Source organism: Notothenia coriiceps, unplaced genomic scaffold (assembly GCF_000735185.1).
Source record: "Notothenia coriiceps isolate Sejong01 unplaced genomic scaffold, NC01 NC01_scaffold00037244, whole genome shotgun sequence".
Classification (NCBI taxonomy): Eukaryota; Metazoa; Chordata; class Actinopteri; order Perciformes; family Nototheniidae; genus Notothenia; species Notothenia coriiceps.
Genome location: NW_011369945.1, coordinates 17779739 through 17799932, shown reverse-complemented (window position 1 = coordinate 17799932; position 20194 = coordinate 17779739). Strand labels below are relative to the sequence as shown.

The window sequence follows — 20194 nt, the reverse complement described above, 5'->3', positions numbered from 1 at the left end:
GGCAGCAAGCAGGAATGGATCTTATACTCAGCACTGTTCTGGCCTGTTGATGCTTGTGAACTTGAAACCTGCGTCTCAGGGTAACACTGCTGAGGTATATGAAAAACAGCAACAGAGGCACACTGCACTCACCTGGCACACTCAGCACCACCATAGCCAACATCACAACAAGCAAGAGCATTCTTGTCTTCTTTGAAACGACCGTGCACACACTGCACCACTGCACGCACTGAAAGACAGAGCCCTTAGTTCAGTGAAAATCGGCCACTCGACTTTGAACAGACCAGGAAAACATACATATTTAATGAACCTGGATAATAAAGTATTATCTCGATACTTACTATGTTTGATGTTGATGGAGTGGTACCCCTAGGCAGAGGCGTCCGGTGAACGCCCGGTCACACGTGCACTTGCAGGAAGAGATGTTTAAGATGGCCGTGCTGACCGCAGCTCATTTCGACACGGAATTCATTTGGGTAATCTACTGACCCCAAAAATATTGCATTAACACAAATATGCACGTTTACAAATAAAAGCATATGGAGTGGTTACATTAGATCGATATTGGTTAACCATCATTGCCGCAGTATCTGTGATTATTGTTCTGATATAAAGGCCAGATACCAGTTGGAATCACCAAAATACTTTATAAATGGCAAAAAACTGCGTATCTGGCACAAAAACATTGAACAAAAGATCTTTCATAGAGCAGAAATATTACATGGGCACACCTGTCATCATTTGTTGAATTGGACTCAAATTTGCCACTTCTAACAATTGCTAAACACATTGGTTTGTTAATGTGCGAAATGTAATATCAGCAGCATAATGGACATAACTACAGTAATAAATAATAGTATTATTCATAAACTGTTTTTTTAAAACACCTTACATTATATATGCATGTCTGTTTCAAGGGCTTGCATTTAATCAATGTGGAATGTCCTTGCCTATTACATTTCTTAGCAGAGACATCACTTGTACAGCAAAATGTGCCTCTGTACCACCCTTAACTTTATATATTGTCTTACCACAATAATCCACCAACATGAGGTCCCACAGTCTGAAGCAGCGGACATTGAGAGGTGCAGAGAGGGAGCAGTCAGCCCCGTCCTTATAGGGGAGTGGACAGTGGCGGGACGCCGTTCAGCCTACCCAGTTCCCCCTGCAGCAACAGCAGAGTATACACAACACTGCAACAATATGGGACACAGTCAGCAGCACAGACGTAGGAGCCTCGTGCGAATGGGGGCAAAGTCGAAAAGAAGATGTTTAAAAATGATGTAATATATATACATTTTCAATTTAAATTTTGTTATACGTGTTTCGGATGGCTCATTGTCTTGGTAGCACTTCCGGGGTTTGAAGTCAAGGAATAATGAGAAGTGCGATTTATCAAACTGCATGAAACTACCCAAATAACTATTCCCCACATCCCAAACCACCCCCCCACGCAATCTCGCATCAGATTTGAAGTCAAATATGAAGTGCTTTATAAATGAAACCCATTATTATTATATATATAATCACATTTTTGAGGCCTTCACATAGGTAGTGTTACATAATAGTTCATTTTAACTGTATGTGCCAAGAAAATACCCTGAAAAGTAGCCTTTGATATAATTATTGCCGTTTTCAAGAGCATAATGATTTTGAGCTGGATGGCAGATAAAACCCTTAGTATTGGCTTTATTTTTTTACCACGCAATTCTCAGATGAATTTAACAATCTCATCTTAGGTTGATAAAGTGTGTCATTGTTACCCAGGGTAATATGCGCAGACAAACATCTCCCAGAGGTCTCCTTCCCTCAGACAAAGCTGGCTGGCACAGCCCACATGACTCGATGTGGCCCACACCAACTACACAACAACAAAGGGACACACAGTCAGGCACACAACATTAGTACTATTGAAGAAAAAACACAATTATGAGAATCTCTGACAAACATGTGTACAGCTTGTATCTTATTGTTAATACCTGTGTATAGTGCTGACATGTGGCGTTCTCCCTACATTGCCCACTCAGGTAAAGAAAATCGTTCCCCTCTTCAAACCAGGAGTGTATGGCATCAGAAACTGAAGTGAGACCACGGTGGGCAGAGAGGTGTGTGTTCCAGCCGATGTGACTGAGAGGCGAGGATTGTTGATCAGGAGGATCTGTGTGACATGATGCCGCCCTGTCCTTTGCAAGTAAGGCCAACTTATCACTCCATTCCTATAAAGACAAAAATAATATTTAATATCATAAAAACATCTTTGATTCCCAACAATTACTGTAAAAACCTTCAAAGGAATACGTTATACTAATGTCTTCTCTGGCAGTATCCTACTGTACATGCACACAGGGAAGATCAAATCAGACTGACACTGATTGTAGTTTAAAAAAAAAAAGCAAATGTTAAAAAAAAGTATCTGTGTGTTTCAGAAGCTTACCATGTTTTTGATTTAAACGTTTTAAATCTTGCTCTATCATTTTCATAATCGGGGTACAACAAAATGGTTTGACATTAGTTTTTACAGTTTAAAAAAGAAATTCTGATTTAGTTTAACCCCACATATATAATGAAACATGTAATACGTATGTTAGTGAATGATTCATAATCAATAACATCAACAATCAGCAATAGGGTCGCCGGTTCAATTCCCCGAACAGACCTAAATATGGAGTGTGGACTGCTGCTTGGAGAGGTCCCAGTTCACCTCCTGGGCCCTGCCGTGGTGCCCTTGAGCAAGGCACCGGACATCCCCTTTCCCCCCCCCCCCCACTCCCATTGCTCCCCGGGCTCTGTAGAATAGCTGCCCACTGCTTCTGGTACTAGGATGGGTTAAATGCAGAGGCCTGATGTCACTGTGTGTGCTGTGTGCTCTGTGTGACCATTAAAGAGGGGTTTCATCCCTCCAATTCTATTCTATTCTAATAGGATATTTCCATCACCTTATTCAGTATTAAAATATGTTATTGAGGTCTGTTCGACTCGGAGCTGCATCTTAAAACCGAAATGAAGTTCATTTTGTACTTCAAATATGATTAAATCTGGATGAAAGGAAAAACGCTTTGGCATGAAGGTCATTCCTAATAGTGCATGAGTGATTTTCTTTACCCGCTTAATCCTTTTCAGGGGTCGGAGCCAGACCTCGAGTCCAGCAGACAACAGACAGGGAGACACCTTGGGCGAACTACCAGTGCAGGACCAACAAACACTGACTGACGCCCATTGCGTGCTACACTGGTAAAAACACCTCACTATGGGGCACATTTTCCAAGATTTGCAGTGGTTAATTCAAATAAACAACACACAAACTTTCCACAATCAATCACTCTGCCATATTTGCTGTAGTACAAACATCACATTGAGGTAAGCTCTCACTACTAGGAAAGGCAACCACCGGTGGAAAGTCACAGATTCAAGTTAAAAAGTTTCATTTTTTGTAATAACATGTTTTTATGTTTGAAACTCTCTTGGGTACCACTTTCATAAACACATATTTTTAAATGAATGGGTGAATACAATATTACTAAGAATGTGTGGTTTTGTATTAATGAAGTTGGGCAGTAGCATTACTTAGTAAACTGTCAAAGTCAGGAAATTACTTTCATAGTAAATATTAGTGTAATTACATAGATTAAACTGTTTATTCCCTCAATGCAGTTCCCAGTAATGCTCTATTACTTTAAAATGTTACGGGGTCAACTTGTCTTTATGGGAGTTTGATGGAGGGTTGATATCCCTATGGTCTCTTCACTGCAGAGCGTGATAAATGGTGTTTTTTGTTGCTATACATGTACTCAGAGTTCATTCAGGAATCAGTTGAATTGTTGAACCCAGCAGCTCCACAGTCTGGGAAGAATGTGTACCTGTTGATGGTCAGTATGTACCATGGATGTAGCATAAGAAAAGTTTGTTACTGCTTATTAACCCTTTAGAAAATATGATGTATTAAAGGTCCCCTATTATACAGTCTTTCATCAATATATTATAGGTCTCAGATATATACAAACATGTCTCTGAAGTGTTTTGCTCGAAATACCAAACAGATCATTGCAGCTTCCCTTAATCCCCTCTGTTTCAGACCTATTTCAAATGTGCTGATTCTCTGTCTGTTACTTTAGATGAAAATAAGGAGCCACTCCCCACTCCCCTCTGAGAGATATCTGGTTAAAAAGAACACAATGGTGCTCTACGAGGAGATTCAGGTGATAAGGTGGGGGTTACCTTGGTTGCTGATTGGCTTATGGTTACACAAGCCCAAAAGAAATGATGACATCATAAAGTGGCCAAAATCTGATCAACTCATTTTCAGACAGGTTTTTATATAAATGGATCAGGACAAAAAGTGAGTGAAACTTTTTTCCTGAAACGTTCAGAATCTCTTTACACAGAGGACACACATGTTTATGTATAAAAGACAGGAACAAGTGGATTTTGCATGATAGGTGACCTTTAAATAAATGGGTGAATAGAATTTTACTATGACTGTGTGGTTTTGTATTCATGCTTTTGGGCATTACTTAGTAAACTGTCAAAGTAAGGAAATTACTTTTATAGGAAATATTAGTGTTATTAAATAATACAATGTTTAATTCCCTCATTGCAATTNCACAGTCTGGGAAAAATGTTTACCTGTTGATGATCAGCATGTACCATGAGTGTAGTGAAACATGTGTTACCTCTTGTTAACCCTTTATAAATTATGCCTTATTAGAAAGTGTTACGGCCCGTCCACACACAGGCATGAAAAAAATCTTGATGTCCATTCAATGTTAAAATGAAGTAAACTGGATATAAACTCCCCAAACAGGTGAAAACCTACCAGTTTCATCAACTGTCTCTGCCACCTCCCTCCATGCCTGGTTCCTCCGGTTTAGGTCCCGGTAGGTGAACAGAGAGCAGTCGTAAAGGACCGGGACATTTCCTACAGCGATGATTCATTTATCCTCCATTTTATGACATATGGAAAAGACCTGCAGTATCTGCATAAACGCGGTTTGATTGGCTAGCGCTTGTACTGGCGGGATTTGCATAAACGGGATTTGATTGGCTGATGCCAGCTTCGAAAGCATCGGGAGTATCAAAAGTTGAACATTGCTCAACTTTTGATGCTCACAATGATGGCAAAGCCATGCTCCGCTCCCCACAATGCAGTTCGGCGAAGATTAAAAATCTTCTACGTCACCCCATTCAAGTGAATGGGCGAAGCTTTGAAAGATTTTTTTCATGCCTGTGTGTGGACGGGCCGTTACCCTCTCTTGATAAATGAGGCTCTGTTTTAGAAGGAAATCATCTAATCAAACAATTATTTTTGGTTTGGAGGATACAAATCAGAGGTCAGAGACAAACGTATGTCTTAGACACGATGAGCCCGTTAAGTTGATTGTTCACTCTGCTCTCTGATGTCAGCCAGCCTAAGTGACAGACCCATAATTTGATGTCAGCAGAGGTCACCGGGCAATACTTAATTTCAGACATTTTATTTCAAGGCATGTCAAGTCTTATCAGCTGTGGGATTTGAATGTATCACTAAGAAAATGATAGTTTATACCCTCATGCGCTTTTTTTGTGGAACCACAGACAATTGCTTTATTGTTGATTACCAAAATAGCTAAATCACTACAGCTCCATAATTATGTGTTTTTCTTTATTATTTAAATAAATCGTTGGAGCTTTATCGGAATAAAAGAGATTAATAAAATACTAATCTAACAAACAAAGGTCAAGTCTTGCATATCAAAAGTAAATACTGAACTTGTATGTATTAAAGCGATTGTATGACCTCATAATACTTCCTCAAGAGCTCAAAGAAAAGCTGCAGACAGGGCATCGGGTAAGAAAGGAAGAGGCGTCCTTCATTCCTTAAATATTGGTATTTTATCTTCCCCTGAAAGAAAAGCCTAAAGGTCTATATTATAATCACTTCAGCACAATCTCACCACAATGCTAACTGGCTCGTTCCTGAGTGAAAAAAAGCCCTAATCCAAACATTCAAAAACACAGCCGAAGCCTTGAGCCTTTTAACGTTTATCAGTAAAGCTCTTTAATATGCCTCTTCAGCTCGACGAACCTTCCTCTGAGGGAAATTACCGGTAATACCAGAGTTGTGAATGCAGAATGATTATCCACATCCTCTTTTTCTCATTACTGCCTTATCAGGTGGGAATAGTTCTCTGAGGCTGAAGAGCAGTCGTAGAAAGAGAGCTCGGTCTGTATGGGTGGCTTTGAGGATATAATCTATGACAAAGTGACAGTTTGCCCTGTTACAAAACTCATGTTAGACCCTAAGGATATCTAGAGCATTGTGACATTAGTAATCCATCATTACCTCTTCATCATAATCACATGCAACCAAGTCAGTTGAGCAGTTAAGTACCGTATGGCGAAGCAAGATGGGAAAGATATGGAGAGGATTTACTGCAGCTGCTGTGTTTTGCAGAGAGTGGGATTAGAAAAACCTGAGTGAAAGATTAATATTTATGCTGCACACTCAGCAACACACAGTTTTTATCACTCTCAACTTCATGAAAGCCAATTTGTATTCAGAACTGTAGCTGTTGATAATCTGAAGCTAACAAATTGAAGGTGTTTCTTAATTTATTCCTATTGTGTGTTTAAACATGAATTGGTATAATTATGCTTTGCAACACTAACAAGACTACCCACTGCTAATAGATTTTGACCCAGTTCTGACTCTCCACACCATCACTCCACCTGCAGCTGAGCGGATTTAAAATGATGCTTCATTACTGTTTTACTCTGTTGGGACTATCGGCACCACACAGGAAGACCATTGTGACCATTGTGCTTAGCCTATGCTGCTAGTGTACCTGGTGTAGTTAAATTAAAAAACTTTACAAACATGTTTTTTTGGTGCTGCAAGTCAGATCTTCAGCAGGGTTTCACATCCTTACAAAACATATGTCTGATAATTACTCCCACCATCATCATCATCATCATCATCATCATCATCATCATCATCATCATCATCATAACTGTTTTTCTCTAAGTTTTGCACTGTATCTGCTAAATAATGTATGTCAAATATTGGTTAAGTCGGCTACACATGGCTAGATATCTTCCACTAGTACCGTGTGAGAGGGAGAGGGAGAGAGAGGGAGAGAGAGAGAGAGAATTCTAATTCTAATGTGTTGTGTTGCAGAGGAAGATTAAACTTTGGTTTGAGAAACAGCATAATGGACATAATAACTCAACTCAAATGTATGTGACAGCATTCTTGCCATTCAAACTCACACAGAAGAGACAGACAATGGATGCCACAAACCATTTTTTGCATGTTAGCTGCCATGGGGTTGACCCGGCTGCGCAGTCTATTGTGTTGGGCAACAATCTTTGAGTGTTCCTTCACCCCGAGCCCTGCAAGGAAGCACAAACGCTCATTTAGCAACGATGCCTTTACTGATGTCGCCATAGCAACGGAATGCAAATGTGTGTGTGTGTGTGTGTGTGTGTGTGTGTGTGTGTGTGTGTGTGTGTGTGTGTGTGTGTGTGTGTGTGTGTGTGTGTGTGTGTGTGTGTGTGTGTGTGTGAGAGAGCATGAGCATGGGTTAATACAGTTTGTCACAGCTTCAGTCACAATTTAACTCAAGGGTCAGTTGGGTTAAGACAAAACTTTGAATCAAAACTCTTTTTCATTTCTACTTTACATTACTTATGACTTAACATTTCTTCAATAAATGAGTTTCATACTTCGCATAAATCAGTTGAAGTGTTATTCAAACCTTGAGATCTTGGGGACCATGCACAATAAAGCCTATACTATTTAATTGAGCCCAACATTCTTAAATCATTCATGTAGAGGCAGATTATGGAATAATAACATTTAGGAATAGGCAGTGATCTTCTTTGATCAAACTTACTGTTAAAGGTTACTTATATTACTTATTACCCCTTAGCACTTCTTCCAAAAGTTAAAGAGTAGAGATTTGGCTCCCCAGTGATAGGTTAATCATTTTGCCTTGGGTTTGGCAAAATGCCTTCAAAATGGTAATTTGTTCAACTGATGCCAAACTCCTGTAGCACAGCAGGCAGTGACAGAAAAGTGGGGCTGCTGGTGCTTTGCCAGATGGATTGAGACAGCTTAGAAAACCCACTGGAGTCTACAGCTTAAAGGATTGCAACCTGATGGCAAACATTAAACAAACACTTAAAACATGCTTTGCTATCAGTTAAAATAGACTTACATCAAGGGAAAACTATTTAGGCATGGTGTAAACTTTAAGTAAATAAGTAGATGTACTCAATACTGTACTAAAGTACAATTATGAGGTACTTGTACTTTACTTGAGTATTCCAATTTGTTTGCTACTTTGTACGTCACACTACAATTCAGAAGTACATTGTTTACTTTTACTCCACTACAATTATTGACTATGTTTAGCTACTTTGCAGATTTGGATTAATAATGTAAAAATATAAACAACACTTAAATAAGACTTTAGTTCTGGATTAAAATTCACAAGCTACCCTGCAGTATACAAAGTTATTAAACTATAGCTACACCTTTACCAGCTTTGATAACACTTTAATGCAATGCATCAATAATTATGATCAAAACATATATTATTTAGAAATAGGCCAATCTGCATAATGAGTACTTTTACTTTTGGTAGCCTACTTTAAGTATATTTTGATGCCAATAGGCCTACTTTTATTTGAGTCACAGTTTGATTGTTGGACTTTTACTTGTAACATAGCTATTCCTACTCTCTGAGTACTTTTTCCACGTTTGCATTTAAGTCAACATGTTACGTGCTAGCTCATCCTGCACTACGAGGTCTACTGTCTACAGTAGGCTACGGTCCCTCGTGGCCACCTGCCTCACGCACAGCTAAAGTGTGTTTACCGGTGATGGTGGGCTTCAGGGGCTCCGGTGTGTCTTTGATAATCCGGTTCGCGAAAATAACCTGTGGCAGGAGAGACAACGCGACCAACAGATCCAAACCCCGGAACGCGGTTCCAGACCGCATTGTGAACTCCTGAAGTATCTCCGACTACAGTGACCCCTCGGCCCTCGGCTTTATCCTCCCTCCGCTCCTCCTCCCTCTTTTCACCTCATCACCCCGGGCTGCAGCGGTGAGCACATGTATCATCCTTGAAGCAGACTCACGGTACAGCGTAATTAACCTTTTAACGTTTTATTAAATCATTATCCCTCTTTTTGGGAAAGCAAATCCATACTTAATTGTCTTTAACAATGGAACATTAACGCAAATTATCTGTGCACGTGTTGCAGTGCATGTGTGCAAACATGATGCACGAGGAGGAACAATGAATCATAAACATTATAATGGAGGCTAGGCAAAAACCACAACATATTATACCAAGATGTATTTATTATGCTTTTCACAACACATTTAGACGCTTGTTAAGAGAGCTAATTTCGTAATCTCTTTAATTACGATGTAATATCGCTTACATCACAGAATACGGTCATGGCATACACCTTAAGTTTGTCTTTCATTTAAAATGTTGAATAGCTATTAAAGAGTTACATTTAAGACATCATATGGGTCATTCTATGAAAACGTGCCATTTTGTGTCCCTGACACAAAAACTACCCCATTAAGCTGTATAAAATTGTATTTTACTAAATCATATATGATTTAGTAAAATTATTATCACTGATTCATTTAGACAACTTTGTATCTAGAGTTTTATAAAGTAGGACAATATGCAAAATAAATTACTCAAAACCACTATAATAGTATGGTTTTGAGATGCTAATAGTGTATTTCTACATTGAAAAGTAAATACTATCCACCACAAAAATCATGTGTGAAAAGTGCCAGTCAGTCATTGATGACAAAATGCATTGCTTAATCATCTCTGTCATCATTTCCTAAACTAAATAACAAAAGCGAGCTTAACTCTTGTTCAATAGTGTTTATGATTGTTAAAAGAGGGGAGGTTTGTTTTGAGAGACCAATGTCCATCATCAATGAATCACTTCCAACGCTTTATTTCTATATGTCCTGGCTGAGGTGCAGGATTTCTTCTTTTAATCAAAGCAGAGTCTGTGATATTTATTTTAAGAGGGAATTGAGCATGATGGCAGAAATGTAATTGTACATAATAATAATAAGATAGTTGTGAGAGGTACAGGATAGAGCTCCCGGCCATCTGTTTAAACCTGGTGACAATGTTTTTTTATGCATCCAGTGTGTAAAGTATGAATCGTGCTTTGCACACTGATGATTCAGAGTCTGGAGATGACTGCAGAGCAACACAATGGACTCCCACTCGTCTCTCTGCCCTGTGGGCTCAATGTATTTGAGTCCCCTGGCTGCCCAGATTTTTCTTATCTCCTTGATTTTGCTGCATCAGTAAAGTACTGTCCGACCCTGCTGAGCCAAACAACAGCTTTGCACACAGACTGTTCTGGGCTCAGTCTGACTCGGTCACCCACTGAGATGATTTCTCAGGTGAACACTGTAAGCTTCCTCACTGCTTCAGCCTGAGTCTCCACATTACTCTCTGAACTGCAGCAGTGTCTGCTGAATGCACTCAGGACAGAAGTCCATCTACACACTAAATTATTTCTCTACAGCAGCAATACTTCAGTTTCAAACTCACTCTCATATTTACCATTCAATTTAAATTAACTGGTTTTCCAAAAAGGCGGTGTTGTCTGTTTAAAAATCGATGCGATTGCAGTTCCTTTGTACCCTGTAGAAGTTGAGATGCTGATGATTTAGACATCTTGCAGAATGAAACTTTAAAAGTTATTTTGAAGCCATATAATATTTACTTTGTGGTATTGTGAGTCCAAACAGATGGGACTTGACTACCTGATAAATATTTCTCAATTGCAACTTTGCAGTATTTTATAAAAAGAAGTAGAAATTGTATTACATATGCGCACAAAAGAGTTGCAACAAGCAAAAAGCAGCTGGGTATTATTTTATTCATATAGCGGTGGAATATGGTAGATTTAGTAAGGTATTGTTGATTTTTACAGGTTTATATCTCCAGTGTAAGCACCCTTCAGTAATAATATATAAATGGAAAATAAATATTTAGTACCAGTCATCTTCACATATCATTTTTATTCCCTGACTCCTATAGTAATATCTGCCCTGATCATAATCATTTGGACATGTCAGGTATGTGGACCCTTACATTTATAACCTCAGAAGCATGTGTCTTATTTTGTTCAGCCAAGCTCATAAACAGTATAGGGATGCATGCATTAAGATATTCCTGTAGAGGGCACAGCTTAGCTTCTCTACATGTCAACATAGTGTTGATTAAAGGTCGCAAAAACAGCATTCATATTTCAAATTGAACTGACAGATCCTTTTCAGATTAGTTAGATGATAAATTGTATTTAAACAGATAGAACTTGGATAGAAAATGTTTCTACAATATTTGTATTGTTTGTCTAACTGCTACATTTAATCTAATGTTTACAAAAAAAACTATTGCTGTAAACAGGCAAATAATAACATCACAAAACATCAAAAAATCATAATTATCAAATCACACATGATCCAGAGCTTTGTTTGTTGAGCTCTGTTTTCTCACTTCTCTATAAACAAGATATTAACTAAGCTGCCCTGACTGGAGAGGAAGTGCGCACCAAGTTAAGTAAAAGGATAAAATGTGGTCGCATTTTTCTTAAACACTCTTTTCCCTGATTGGCTCCTGAAGAGTAAACTCAACATTCCTCAGTGGTTTTCGAGAGCAGCTTTTCCAACTGCTCACTCTGGTCATTCTCTGACCTGGAGTCCCTGCACGCACTCAGAGTTCACAGCACTGCGACTTCTTCCACATGTGAGGACTGATCGTCGACTGTGAGTTGGATTGGGATCAGTGGAATCATGATTGCTCCGATTGTCATCACCTTGCTGTGTTTCTGCTCGCTACACCCTACTTTTGGACAGGTGAGTGATTCAATGTCTCAGGCTAATGCAGTGGAGCTATATCTAAGGATATTATTTCAGTTAAATACATTTAAAGCCTCACCAATTGCTGACAGAAGACAAAAATGACAGATATGAGTAACCTTACAACAAATCTTTCTGTAAATGTAACTGCTTGGCTTCATTCATACATTTTTTGAGAGATCACACCTTGGGTCGCTTTCATATTGTATGCAAGCCTCAGGAACAAGCCCCCAGAGGCTCAATTTAATTAATATACTAAATATACTGTATGTAGTGTTTCTGTTAAATGTTTCCATAAAGCAAGATCTGCTTGTGAATGACTGCTTTTAGGTCGTTTCATGCATGTCTGTGTCTGTGCATGTGTGTTACTGAGAGATGGCCAGCATGTTGTAGAATATGGGATGGTTAGGTATGACTGTAAGCTAAAGTTGTTGCACATTCAACTGAAAGGGCGCAGAACCCCTCCAAATGCATCTTTCAATGTTATTTAAAGTTTTAAAAATGTATGTATCTGCTATGTGATTCATATTACATTACATTACATGTCACTTGTTAGATGCTTTTATCCAAAGCGACTTTCATACTCAATACTGTGGGCAATCCCCACAGGAGCAATTTGGGGTGAGTGTCTTGCCCAGGGACACAACGACATGCTGACTGCAGTATCCGCTCCGAATGTAACTTTGCACTAAGTTTCATGAAGATCTGGGCGGTATTTCTTTCAGTAATGCTGCTGATACACAGACAAACAAACAGAACCAAAAGCATTAAAGTTGATCATTTGGTTATATTTAATAGTCCTACTGTCATCTTGCGCTCCAGTGCCTCATACACACTGTTACCAAGTTAACATGAAGCCATGTGAAATGCCGCTGAGCACAGGCAGAAAGAGGCCTTTGACAACTACGCTATAAACACCAGCCTCCCCTCCCGGCTGACTGAAGCCTCGCCAAACCCCAGTTCTGTCGAAATCAGAAAGGTGTTTTCAACAAATATTGACCCTTCTTACATAACCCTGGCTGGACGCAAACACTAATTGGTTGTCTGAAAACATACGTAAGGGGGCAGGGCAGAGGGCGTAGAATGACGCAGTTGAAGAGGACAAACAAGTCTGTGCCACTCCCTCGCCCCAGCAGCCAATAGAAAGAGAGGTTGTAACACAGGTGATGTTTATGCTGAGGGCGTTTATACCCGACTGACTGACCCCCGAACCCTGAAACCACCTAAATGACATATGGAAGTTACATAGGTTTATCTGATGACCACTTTAAACATCAATGCGGGGTCACACCTAAAAACCACATCACAATTTTAAGAGAGTGTTTCTGTTTTTATAACTGAGTTACAGTATCTAGCTTTGAGAGAAGGAGGTTCCTGCTTGCAAATGCTTACAGTGGCCAAACATGCTCTGATCCTGCAGCGTTTAATCGCTCGTATAACAGCCCAGCCTCTGTCGCCCTCTGCACAGGCCTTCAAGGGACTCCTTCAGCAGAATTTCATTTGTTTACATGCAGTGTGGAGCTGCTTATTTTGGACCATAACCTTTTTCTCAAGGAGTACTTTTAATTAACCTCAGGTATTCATAGGAGTTGAAGGTGATGCCCATTCAGTATTTGTCACTTTGCAGACATAAAAAACCAGGCAGTGTAATTTATGTGATGTGACCATGTTGCTGAATCATTTAAATCATAAATAAAAGTGCAAAGAAAGAAATTGCCACATAATTGAGTGTGATTCAGATTGTGTGACAGCTTTTTGAAAGTCTGAACAATCAAAAAAATCAAGATAGTTTTGTTGTTAAAATCTGTTACATAATTTTGAGTCTTGAATGGGAAGAACATACATCAATTCAATCACTGGCTCGTAGTCCCGAATCTTTTATGTCGAAAGATGTATTTTTAACTAACGTTATGTATTCATCAATTCAGTAAAAGAGCAGGCAATAACCTCCTAAAAACTAAAATCTAAATCGTATCAGATAAAACCCATTGAATGAAATTATGCATAGAATTACAGTATGTGTCAATACTTTACATTTTATATTTCATACTCTAACATCGATTGGTCTTGTGAGGTAATTCACAGCTTTGAAGAAGTTGTTGTGAAAGATAATCAGCACTTTATTACTTTAGTCATCCTCTCTGTTTTTTTCCAGGACTGCCCTGGTAGACAGGAATTGCATGGCTCTCTGAAGCAAGTCCAGAAACTTCTCTCAGCCCATGAAGCCACATACATGCAGAGCCTTCGCAACCTGAAAAAGAAAATAAACCTGTTGCAGAGCAGTGCTGGAAAGCAGAGTACAAGAGCCACCAACAGTAAGTAAAACCCTCAGAAACATGAATGCATTCAAATGGAAGTTGTTGAAATATCTGCCATTCTGTTTTTTTATTCCTCTCAGGTACCTGCCCCAAACTTGACGTGCCAATCAATGGGAGGAAGCTTGGCAAGTCCCACAGCGTAGGTCATGAGGTTCACGTTCTGTGTGACCCTGGCTATGAACTTGTGGGATCTGAGAGCCGGTTTTGTCAGGAGAGCCTGAGCTGGAGCGGCCACCAGGCTACCTGCCGGGGTGAGAGACTAGCGCTGATCCTCTGCTCCCTGGCTGGTCTTCACTGCCTCCTCCTCATCCTCTTTCCACCATGTCTCTCCTCTTCTTCACCCTGACCATCACTCATCCTGTTATCTAACCCTATGATCACTTTAACAACCCTGTCATCGTCCTTTTGTAACCTTGCCCTCATGCTCTCTTTTGCCATTCCTCTTTTTGTGCATCATGCATGTCACCAACGTTTTTCTATGTAGAGATACGTTTCATATGTGACCCATGATCATATTTCCTCTTTATGTACTCTGGCTGTTGTCCAGAGAGCTCATTGAATGCCTTGACATAAGATATTCTAACCTCTATGTCCTCTGACAGCTCGCTGACTTTAAGATAACAGCTCAAAGGCTGTTTGATCAAGAGCAGGGATAACCCTACACTAACATTAACTCATCTGCTCCATTTGAGCCGTATTCACTCTTTAAACATGCAAGATGTCACCCACTCTTCAGCATCAAAGATATTCAGTTCCAGATGTCCTTGTATCGCCTCCAAAAATATTAAATGTAGCAATGGAGTCTCCTTGTATAACCCTCCTGTATGTCTTTACCCCCAGACATCAATGAGTGTGCGTCGTCTCCGTGCCTGAACGCTGGGACTTGTGTGGATGAGGTGAACCAGTTCTCTTGTATCTGTGCCAAAGGCTGGACCGGAGCTACTTGTCAGAGCCCTCTGCCAACATGTGGGTATAATACAGTTCATACTCAGACCACAGTCACATGTTGGTGGTGTACTTTTGCTTCACCAACTTCCACTTAAAACCTGAAGTTTGGTTAGGTTCCTTCAAATATGTTCATACCATAGTAATGGATGATATATGTAACAAAAACTTTACATTTTAAAGACAAAACTTTACTGCAGAGCATATGTTTTTATGCTAGGATTCAAATCCTCCTAGTCTACTAAAGGGGATTATATTGGCTGTGGGTTTGGCTTGCCAACACAAGCCATTGCTACATACCACCAAGTGTGTTTTAATGAATTACATCCTGAAGTCCAAGACGATGCTGGTTCAGAGTCTGGTCTGCTTCTTGGTGTGAGTGGGGGGACTGTGAATCTCTGAACTTGACTTTGTTCATCTCCATTCATGTTATATCACCGCGCTAATTTACTGTTCAGAATTCTATGTTGCTCATTAGATCACTGAGGTTCTATTTATTCTTTTTGTACTGGATTTTTGAAGCTGATATCAATATTGACAGTAAGATATTCTATCACATAAATCCAAAGTTCATCCAAACATTTTGCTGAAAGGATTCCTTTAATTTTGTGAATAATGTTGACAATATTATGTACAGTGCAAAGTGGGAGAGTTGAAAACTAAACTTTTCTAGTGGACAAACTATGTAATGTTCACACTGTAATATAAGTGCAGCTTATCTATTAGCCCAGCTCAAAAAAATATGACAACCTATGTGTGAATACATTAAAAGTTCCATCATTTCCATATGCTGATTGGAGGCGAATCAGGGAAGGAAAACCCAATCTTTAACTGCTTACCTTTCCTTTTTCCTGTCCCCCTCATTCAGTCTTTGTCACCATGACAAACACCTCTGCCGCCACCTCCCCATCCACCGCTGCTGCTGTTACCCTGCCTGCTGCCACCACTGGGCCCTTTGTTCGTCCATCACGTTGCAGCATAATACAGGGGACCACCCACTGCACCTGTGAGGCAGGATACACCATCTCTGGCAGGGACAGCAACACCTGCACTGGTACGACTAACACCTGCCCAAGCTGTGACTAAACCATACATGTATGTCTCCTTGTGAGATGTTAACTGTTTGCATTGTTGGCTTTTAGATATAGATGAATGTGAGCTGTTCCATAATGGTCAGGCTGGCAAACTGTGTTTACACTCTTGTGTTAACACTGCTGGAGGCTACCGCTGTACCTGCCCTGTCGGATACAATGGGACCCGCGATGGACGCAGCTGTAAAGGTGTGTTTTCCTGTTCTGTTTCCCTTTTATTTCTCTCTTCTTTTTTTATTTGCTCTCAACATAAAATAATCCATAAAACAGTTATATAATACAAACATTTGTTAACAATTATTAAGATTAAAAATATTGTCCCGTTTTTACATATATCATACTTGCTATATTCTGGGTTACTTTTATTCAAAATATATAGAAAGTCTCATCAAAACTTACTTAAACGATACTTCAAAAAATTATAAAATGTCAACCAACTTTTCTGTCTAATTATTGTGTTACTATGCTGATGTTTCTTCACAGACATTGATGAGTGTGCCACCAGACAAAACAACTGCACAAAGGATCAGATGTGCATTAACACGTATGGTGGCTTCCAGTGTGTACGTGTGGACTGCCCAAAAATCCCTCATGCAACATATGTCAAGACGTCCCCTATGTGAGCATTTTACCTAACCATTTTTTACATCTAAGTTCACTGGCATTGTAAGAATTTAGTTTTCATTTGAGATCTATTAGGAGGTTTTAGTAATAATTAATAACCTTGATAATCAAAAATATATATTTAACTCTGCTCTGATTGGTCAGTGCATCTGCGCTCTTGTTGTTTATTCACTGTCATTGAAATCTGGAAAAAATCTTAAAAACATTGCAGTGGTATTTTCTTCATATATATAGTATTGTTGTGTTTTTACCAAAGTCTTTGTTTAAAGCCACAGCTTCTGAATATTGGCTGCTGAGCATTTGGATTGAGCGATTCAATACTTACACAGTATTTTATAGCACCATGACCAGCTTTTAAATACAAATAAAAAACAGATAAATATTTACAATATGGGACCTTTCAAACATTGACAGTATAACTTGGTTGATTATTATCTTGGTTGATCATTTAACATAAACTCTTTTTCCAGGCGTTGTGAACGTAACCCCTGTGCTCTGGACAACAAGGCATGTTCTCAGACACCAAACTCCTTCTCCTACCATTACCTGGCTGTTGTGTCCAACCTGTCGGCTCCTCGCGTCATGTTCAGGGTCTCAGCATTACGTCCAATTGGTGACACGCTTCGCTTCTCCCTGCTGGGGGGAAGGCTAACCCGGCGGCACTTCACAGTCCAGCGATCAGACCGATTGACGGGTCAGCTGATGCTGGTGAGCCCCGTGCAGGGCCCTGCCACGCTGGAGGCGGACGTTGAGATGAGCGAGCTGGAGAGACGAGTCCAGCTGGGGAGGTACATCACCAAAGTCACAATGTTTGTTTCCCAGTATGAGTTTTAAAAAGATAGGGAAGAACCTGTAATCACGCTAAGAGCACAAAGGCCAAACAAAAGCATTGTTTGGATTGGGCCAAGGACTCTTTATTGGATGGTGAATATCTAGTGTGCTGTTGCTGATCTGAAACATATTTATTGCACAAATAAAGACATGAGAGTATGATTTGTAAAAGGTTAATTACATGATGTACTGTAGCAAACAGTTAAAAATCATTAGACTCAGTCCAACCTGAAGGAAAGTGCTATATTTGCCAAAGAAAGTTCTGCTATGTTGAAATTAATGTTAAGTATGCTGGATATGTATTGATGACGTGTGAAGATTTTGTAATTGTATTTACGATCATATTCTATTTATATTCTGGTTCTACACATCTATAATAAAATGATTAAAACCTCACATAACATTTTAAAAGTTCTTTATTTGCCAAAGCCTAAAATGTTAAGAAAATGGTTTATATATATATAGCAGTGATATATGTGGGCTGTGGTTTTTTGCAAAACACTTCAGTTCTCTCAGTACAGAGCGGTGCTGTTCAGCAGACAGAAAGCCAAAGACAGGCTGCTCAAAGAGCCACTGTGTTCTTACAGTGCATGAATAACTCCAACGTTTCAATTTGCACAACAAGTACACACAGAAAAATGCACATTCACCCAGCAGCTAAGGTACGTGTGATGATTTTCCCTTTGAGAGGAGGTGTATATTTTGGAAAAAAATCAATTTAGAGAAGTGTGCTGAAATGTGACACCTCTGTGCTGCAGGAGCCATCTACTTCTCTGCGTTACACAACTGTCGGAAAAAGAAACCACACAGAAGTGCATCTGTAGCACAGTGAGGCAAAGTGTATAGGTTCACTGGAGACAAACAGGGTGTCTTTAGTGGGAGAAGGGGGCTCCATACTGTGGCAGAGGTTCGCAGAGGACACAGCCTTGGGGGCGGGGGGATCCTTAAACGAGATTGCAAGCTGAGGGAAGAAAAAAGATGCTTAGAGATAGGGAGGCAGACAGAGAGTGATGGCTGAATAGAGAGGGCTGAATGGAAGACGATTCACGCCAGCCAGTCACTGAGGGTTGCAAGCTGAATTAAAATCTGCTGTCTTTATTACCACCGAAGAATAGACATCTCACTGTTCTCCCTCTGTTGCTGCCTCTTCTGTTTTAATGGGGGAATAGACTAAGGTAGAGGTGAATCAGGAACTAACGATTAACTTTTTCACCCCCTGTCCCCCCCATAAATTAAAAATTCAACCCTTTTCATATCATCTACAGCTTATCATGTATGTGTTTTTATTCTGCATTACTTGTGTGAGATCCAGCCATGGTACATAACAAAGATCAATACAAACTTGGCTCTCAGAAAGTCTGCCTGATAGACCCTGGTCTCATATCTGGTGTTTTGACTGTGCTGTTTCACCTTACAACCCCTCACTCACTGTCCTCACTTTTCCTCCCTGCTCTACCTTATCATATTACATCCACCTTCTCTTCCTTCTATCCCCACTCCTCTATTTCCATCAACTATCCTTTCTCTTCAGCTCTCGCCAATGTGGCTGAGTCACACCATACAGATAAAAACCATCCTAATGAGTGCTGGCAGTGTGTACGAGGCCTGAAATCAATATCCTGATCTCAGTCTAGTTGTGAGCTACGGTCATAAGAAACCAGCACACTATCTTTGACAGCAGGCTGGATTATCACTGGTACTTACTTTTGAAAGGGAATACCTCGGTCTCCTCTGAAGTCTAATGGAACAAAGGAGAGTGTGACTGAGTCTGCAGAGGCTCTTGAGAGTGCAGACAGGACTCCAAAGCCAGTTTGGCTGAGGGCCATTTAATGTGGACATGCAGGTGAGTGGAGAGAGGCCTGCCAAGAGTGCCCACAGTTGATGTGGTCAGAAAAGCAAATCTTCCCTGTGCTATACCGAAGACGGGATTTGGGACATGGGACCTCATTTTCAAATCTTAAATATATTACTTGATTTGCTTTTGCACCAATAAAACATCACGTTTTTGTACACAAATACTGCACATTCAATTATCAATGAGCACATGTATTGTTGTGTTTACATCTAAAATCCATTGCAAAAGAAAAAAAGCCTGTGTGTGTTCTGTGTACTTTTAATCCATGATGTTACACTGCCCCCTGCTGCCCAGTTCTACTCTGTTCAATACTTGGTTATGTATATTGTCTTTTTAGGGTTAGGGTTGTTAGGAAGATGCACAGAAGAAAAAAATTGCATATTCAAGTTATGGCAAGTGTAAGCCTTGAAATTAAGAATTACATTTCTGAGTCTGGGTTATATGTTAAGCACACACAGGGGTTATATTTAAACAGTATAGACTGAGGTGGCCGACAGGTGCAAACACTTACATTAGGAGAAATGTGCTGCACTCTCAAAAACAATGCAAATATAAAAACACAAATTTGCCAACACATGAAAATGAAGAAACATCTTCACCAACTTGACAACACGTGCAGGAGTAAGGAAG

General features: G+C 39.8%; 2 protein-coding genes across 2 annotated transcripts in view; one reads left to right on the top strand and one right to left on the bottom strand.

Moving 5' to 3' along the window:
• The window catches only part of LOC104965372 (C-type lectin domain family 18 member A-like), a 13925-nt gene extending 4944 nt beyond the window's left edge, over window positions 1–8981 (bottom strand). Inside the window, 6 exon segments of the mRNA XM_010794328.1 lie at window positions 114–229; window positions 1149–1165; window positions 1764–1861; window positions 1980–2216; window positions 7277–7368; window positions 8858–8981. Coding sequence (XP_010792630.1) covers window positions 114–229; window positions 1149–1165; window positions 1764–1861; window positions 1980–2216; window positions 7277–7368; window positions 8858–8981 — 684 coding nt within the window.
• Window positions 8982–11834: 2853 nt separating this feature from the next.
• LOC104965371 (fibulin-7) lies at window positions 11835–18062 on the top strand. The gene is made up of 8 exons (XM_010794327.1): window positions 11835–11897; window positions 14056–14215; window positions 14299–14469; window positions 15059–15184; window positions 16032–16217; window positions 16306–16443; window positions 16738–16873; window positions 17349–18062. Exons 1-8 carry the CDS (start codon window positions 11835–11837, stop codon window positions 17710–17712), a joined length of 1344 nt encoding a protein of 447 aa, XP_010792629.1. The 3' UTR covers window positions 17713–18062.
• The last annotated feature ends 2132 nt before the right edge of the window (window positions 18063–20194 follow it).

What these genes read in the sequence shown, in the direction of transcription:
- LOC104965371 (XM_010794327.1), top strand. Translation starts at nt 11,835, where the DNA reads ATGATTGCTCCGATTGTCATCACCTTGCTGTGTTTCTGCTCGCTACAC. An exon ending in GAGTACAAGAGCCACCAACA is followed by an intron (nt 14,216 to 14,298) that starts GTAAGTAAAACC and finishes TATTCCTCTCAG; the next exon opens with GTACCTGCCCCAAACTTGAC. An exon ending in TCAGAGCCCTCTGCCAACAT is followed by an intron (nt 15,185 to 16,031) that starts GTGGGTATAATA and finishes CCCCTCATTCAG; the next exon opens with TCTTTGTCACCATGACAAAC.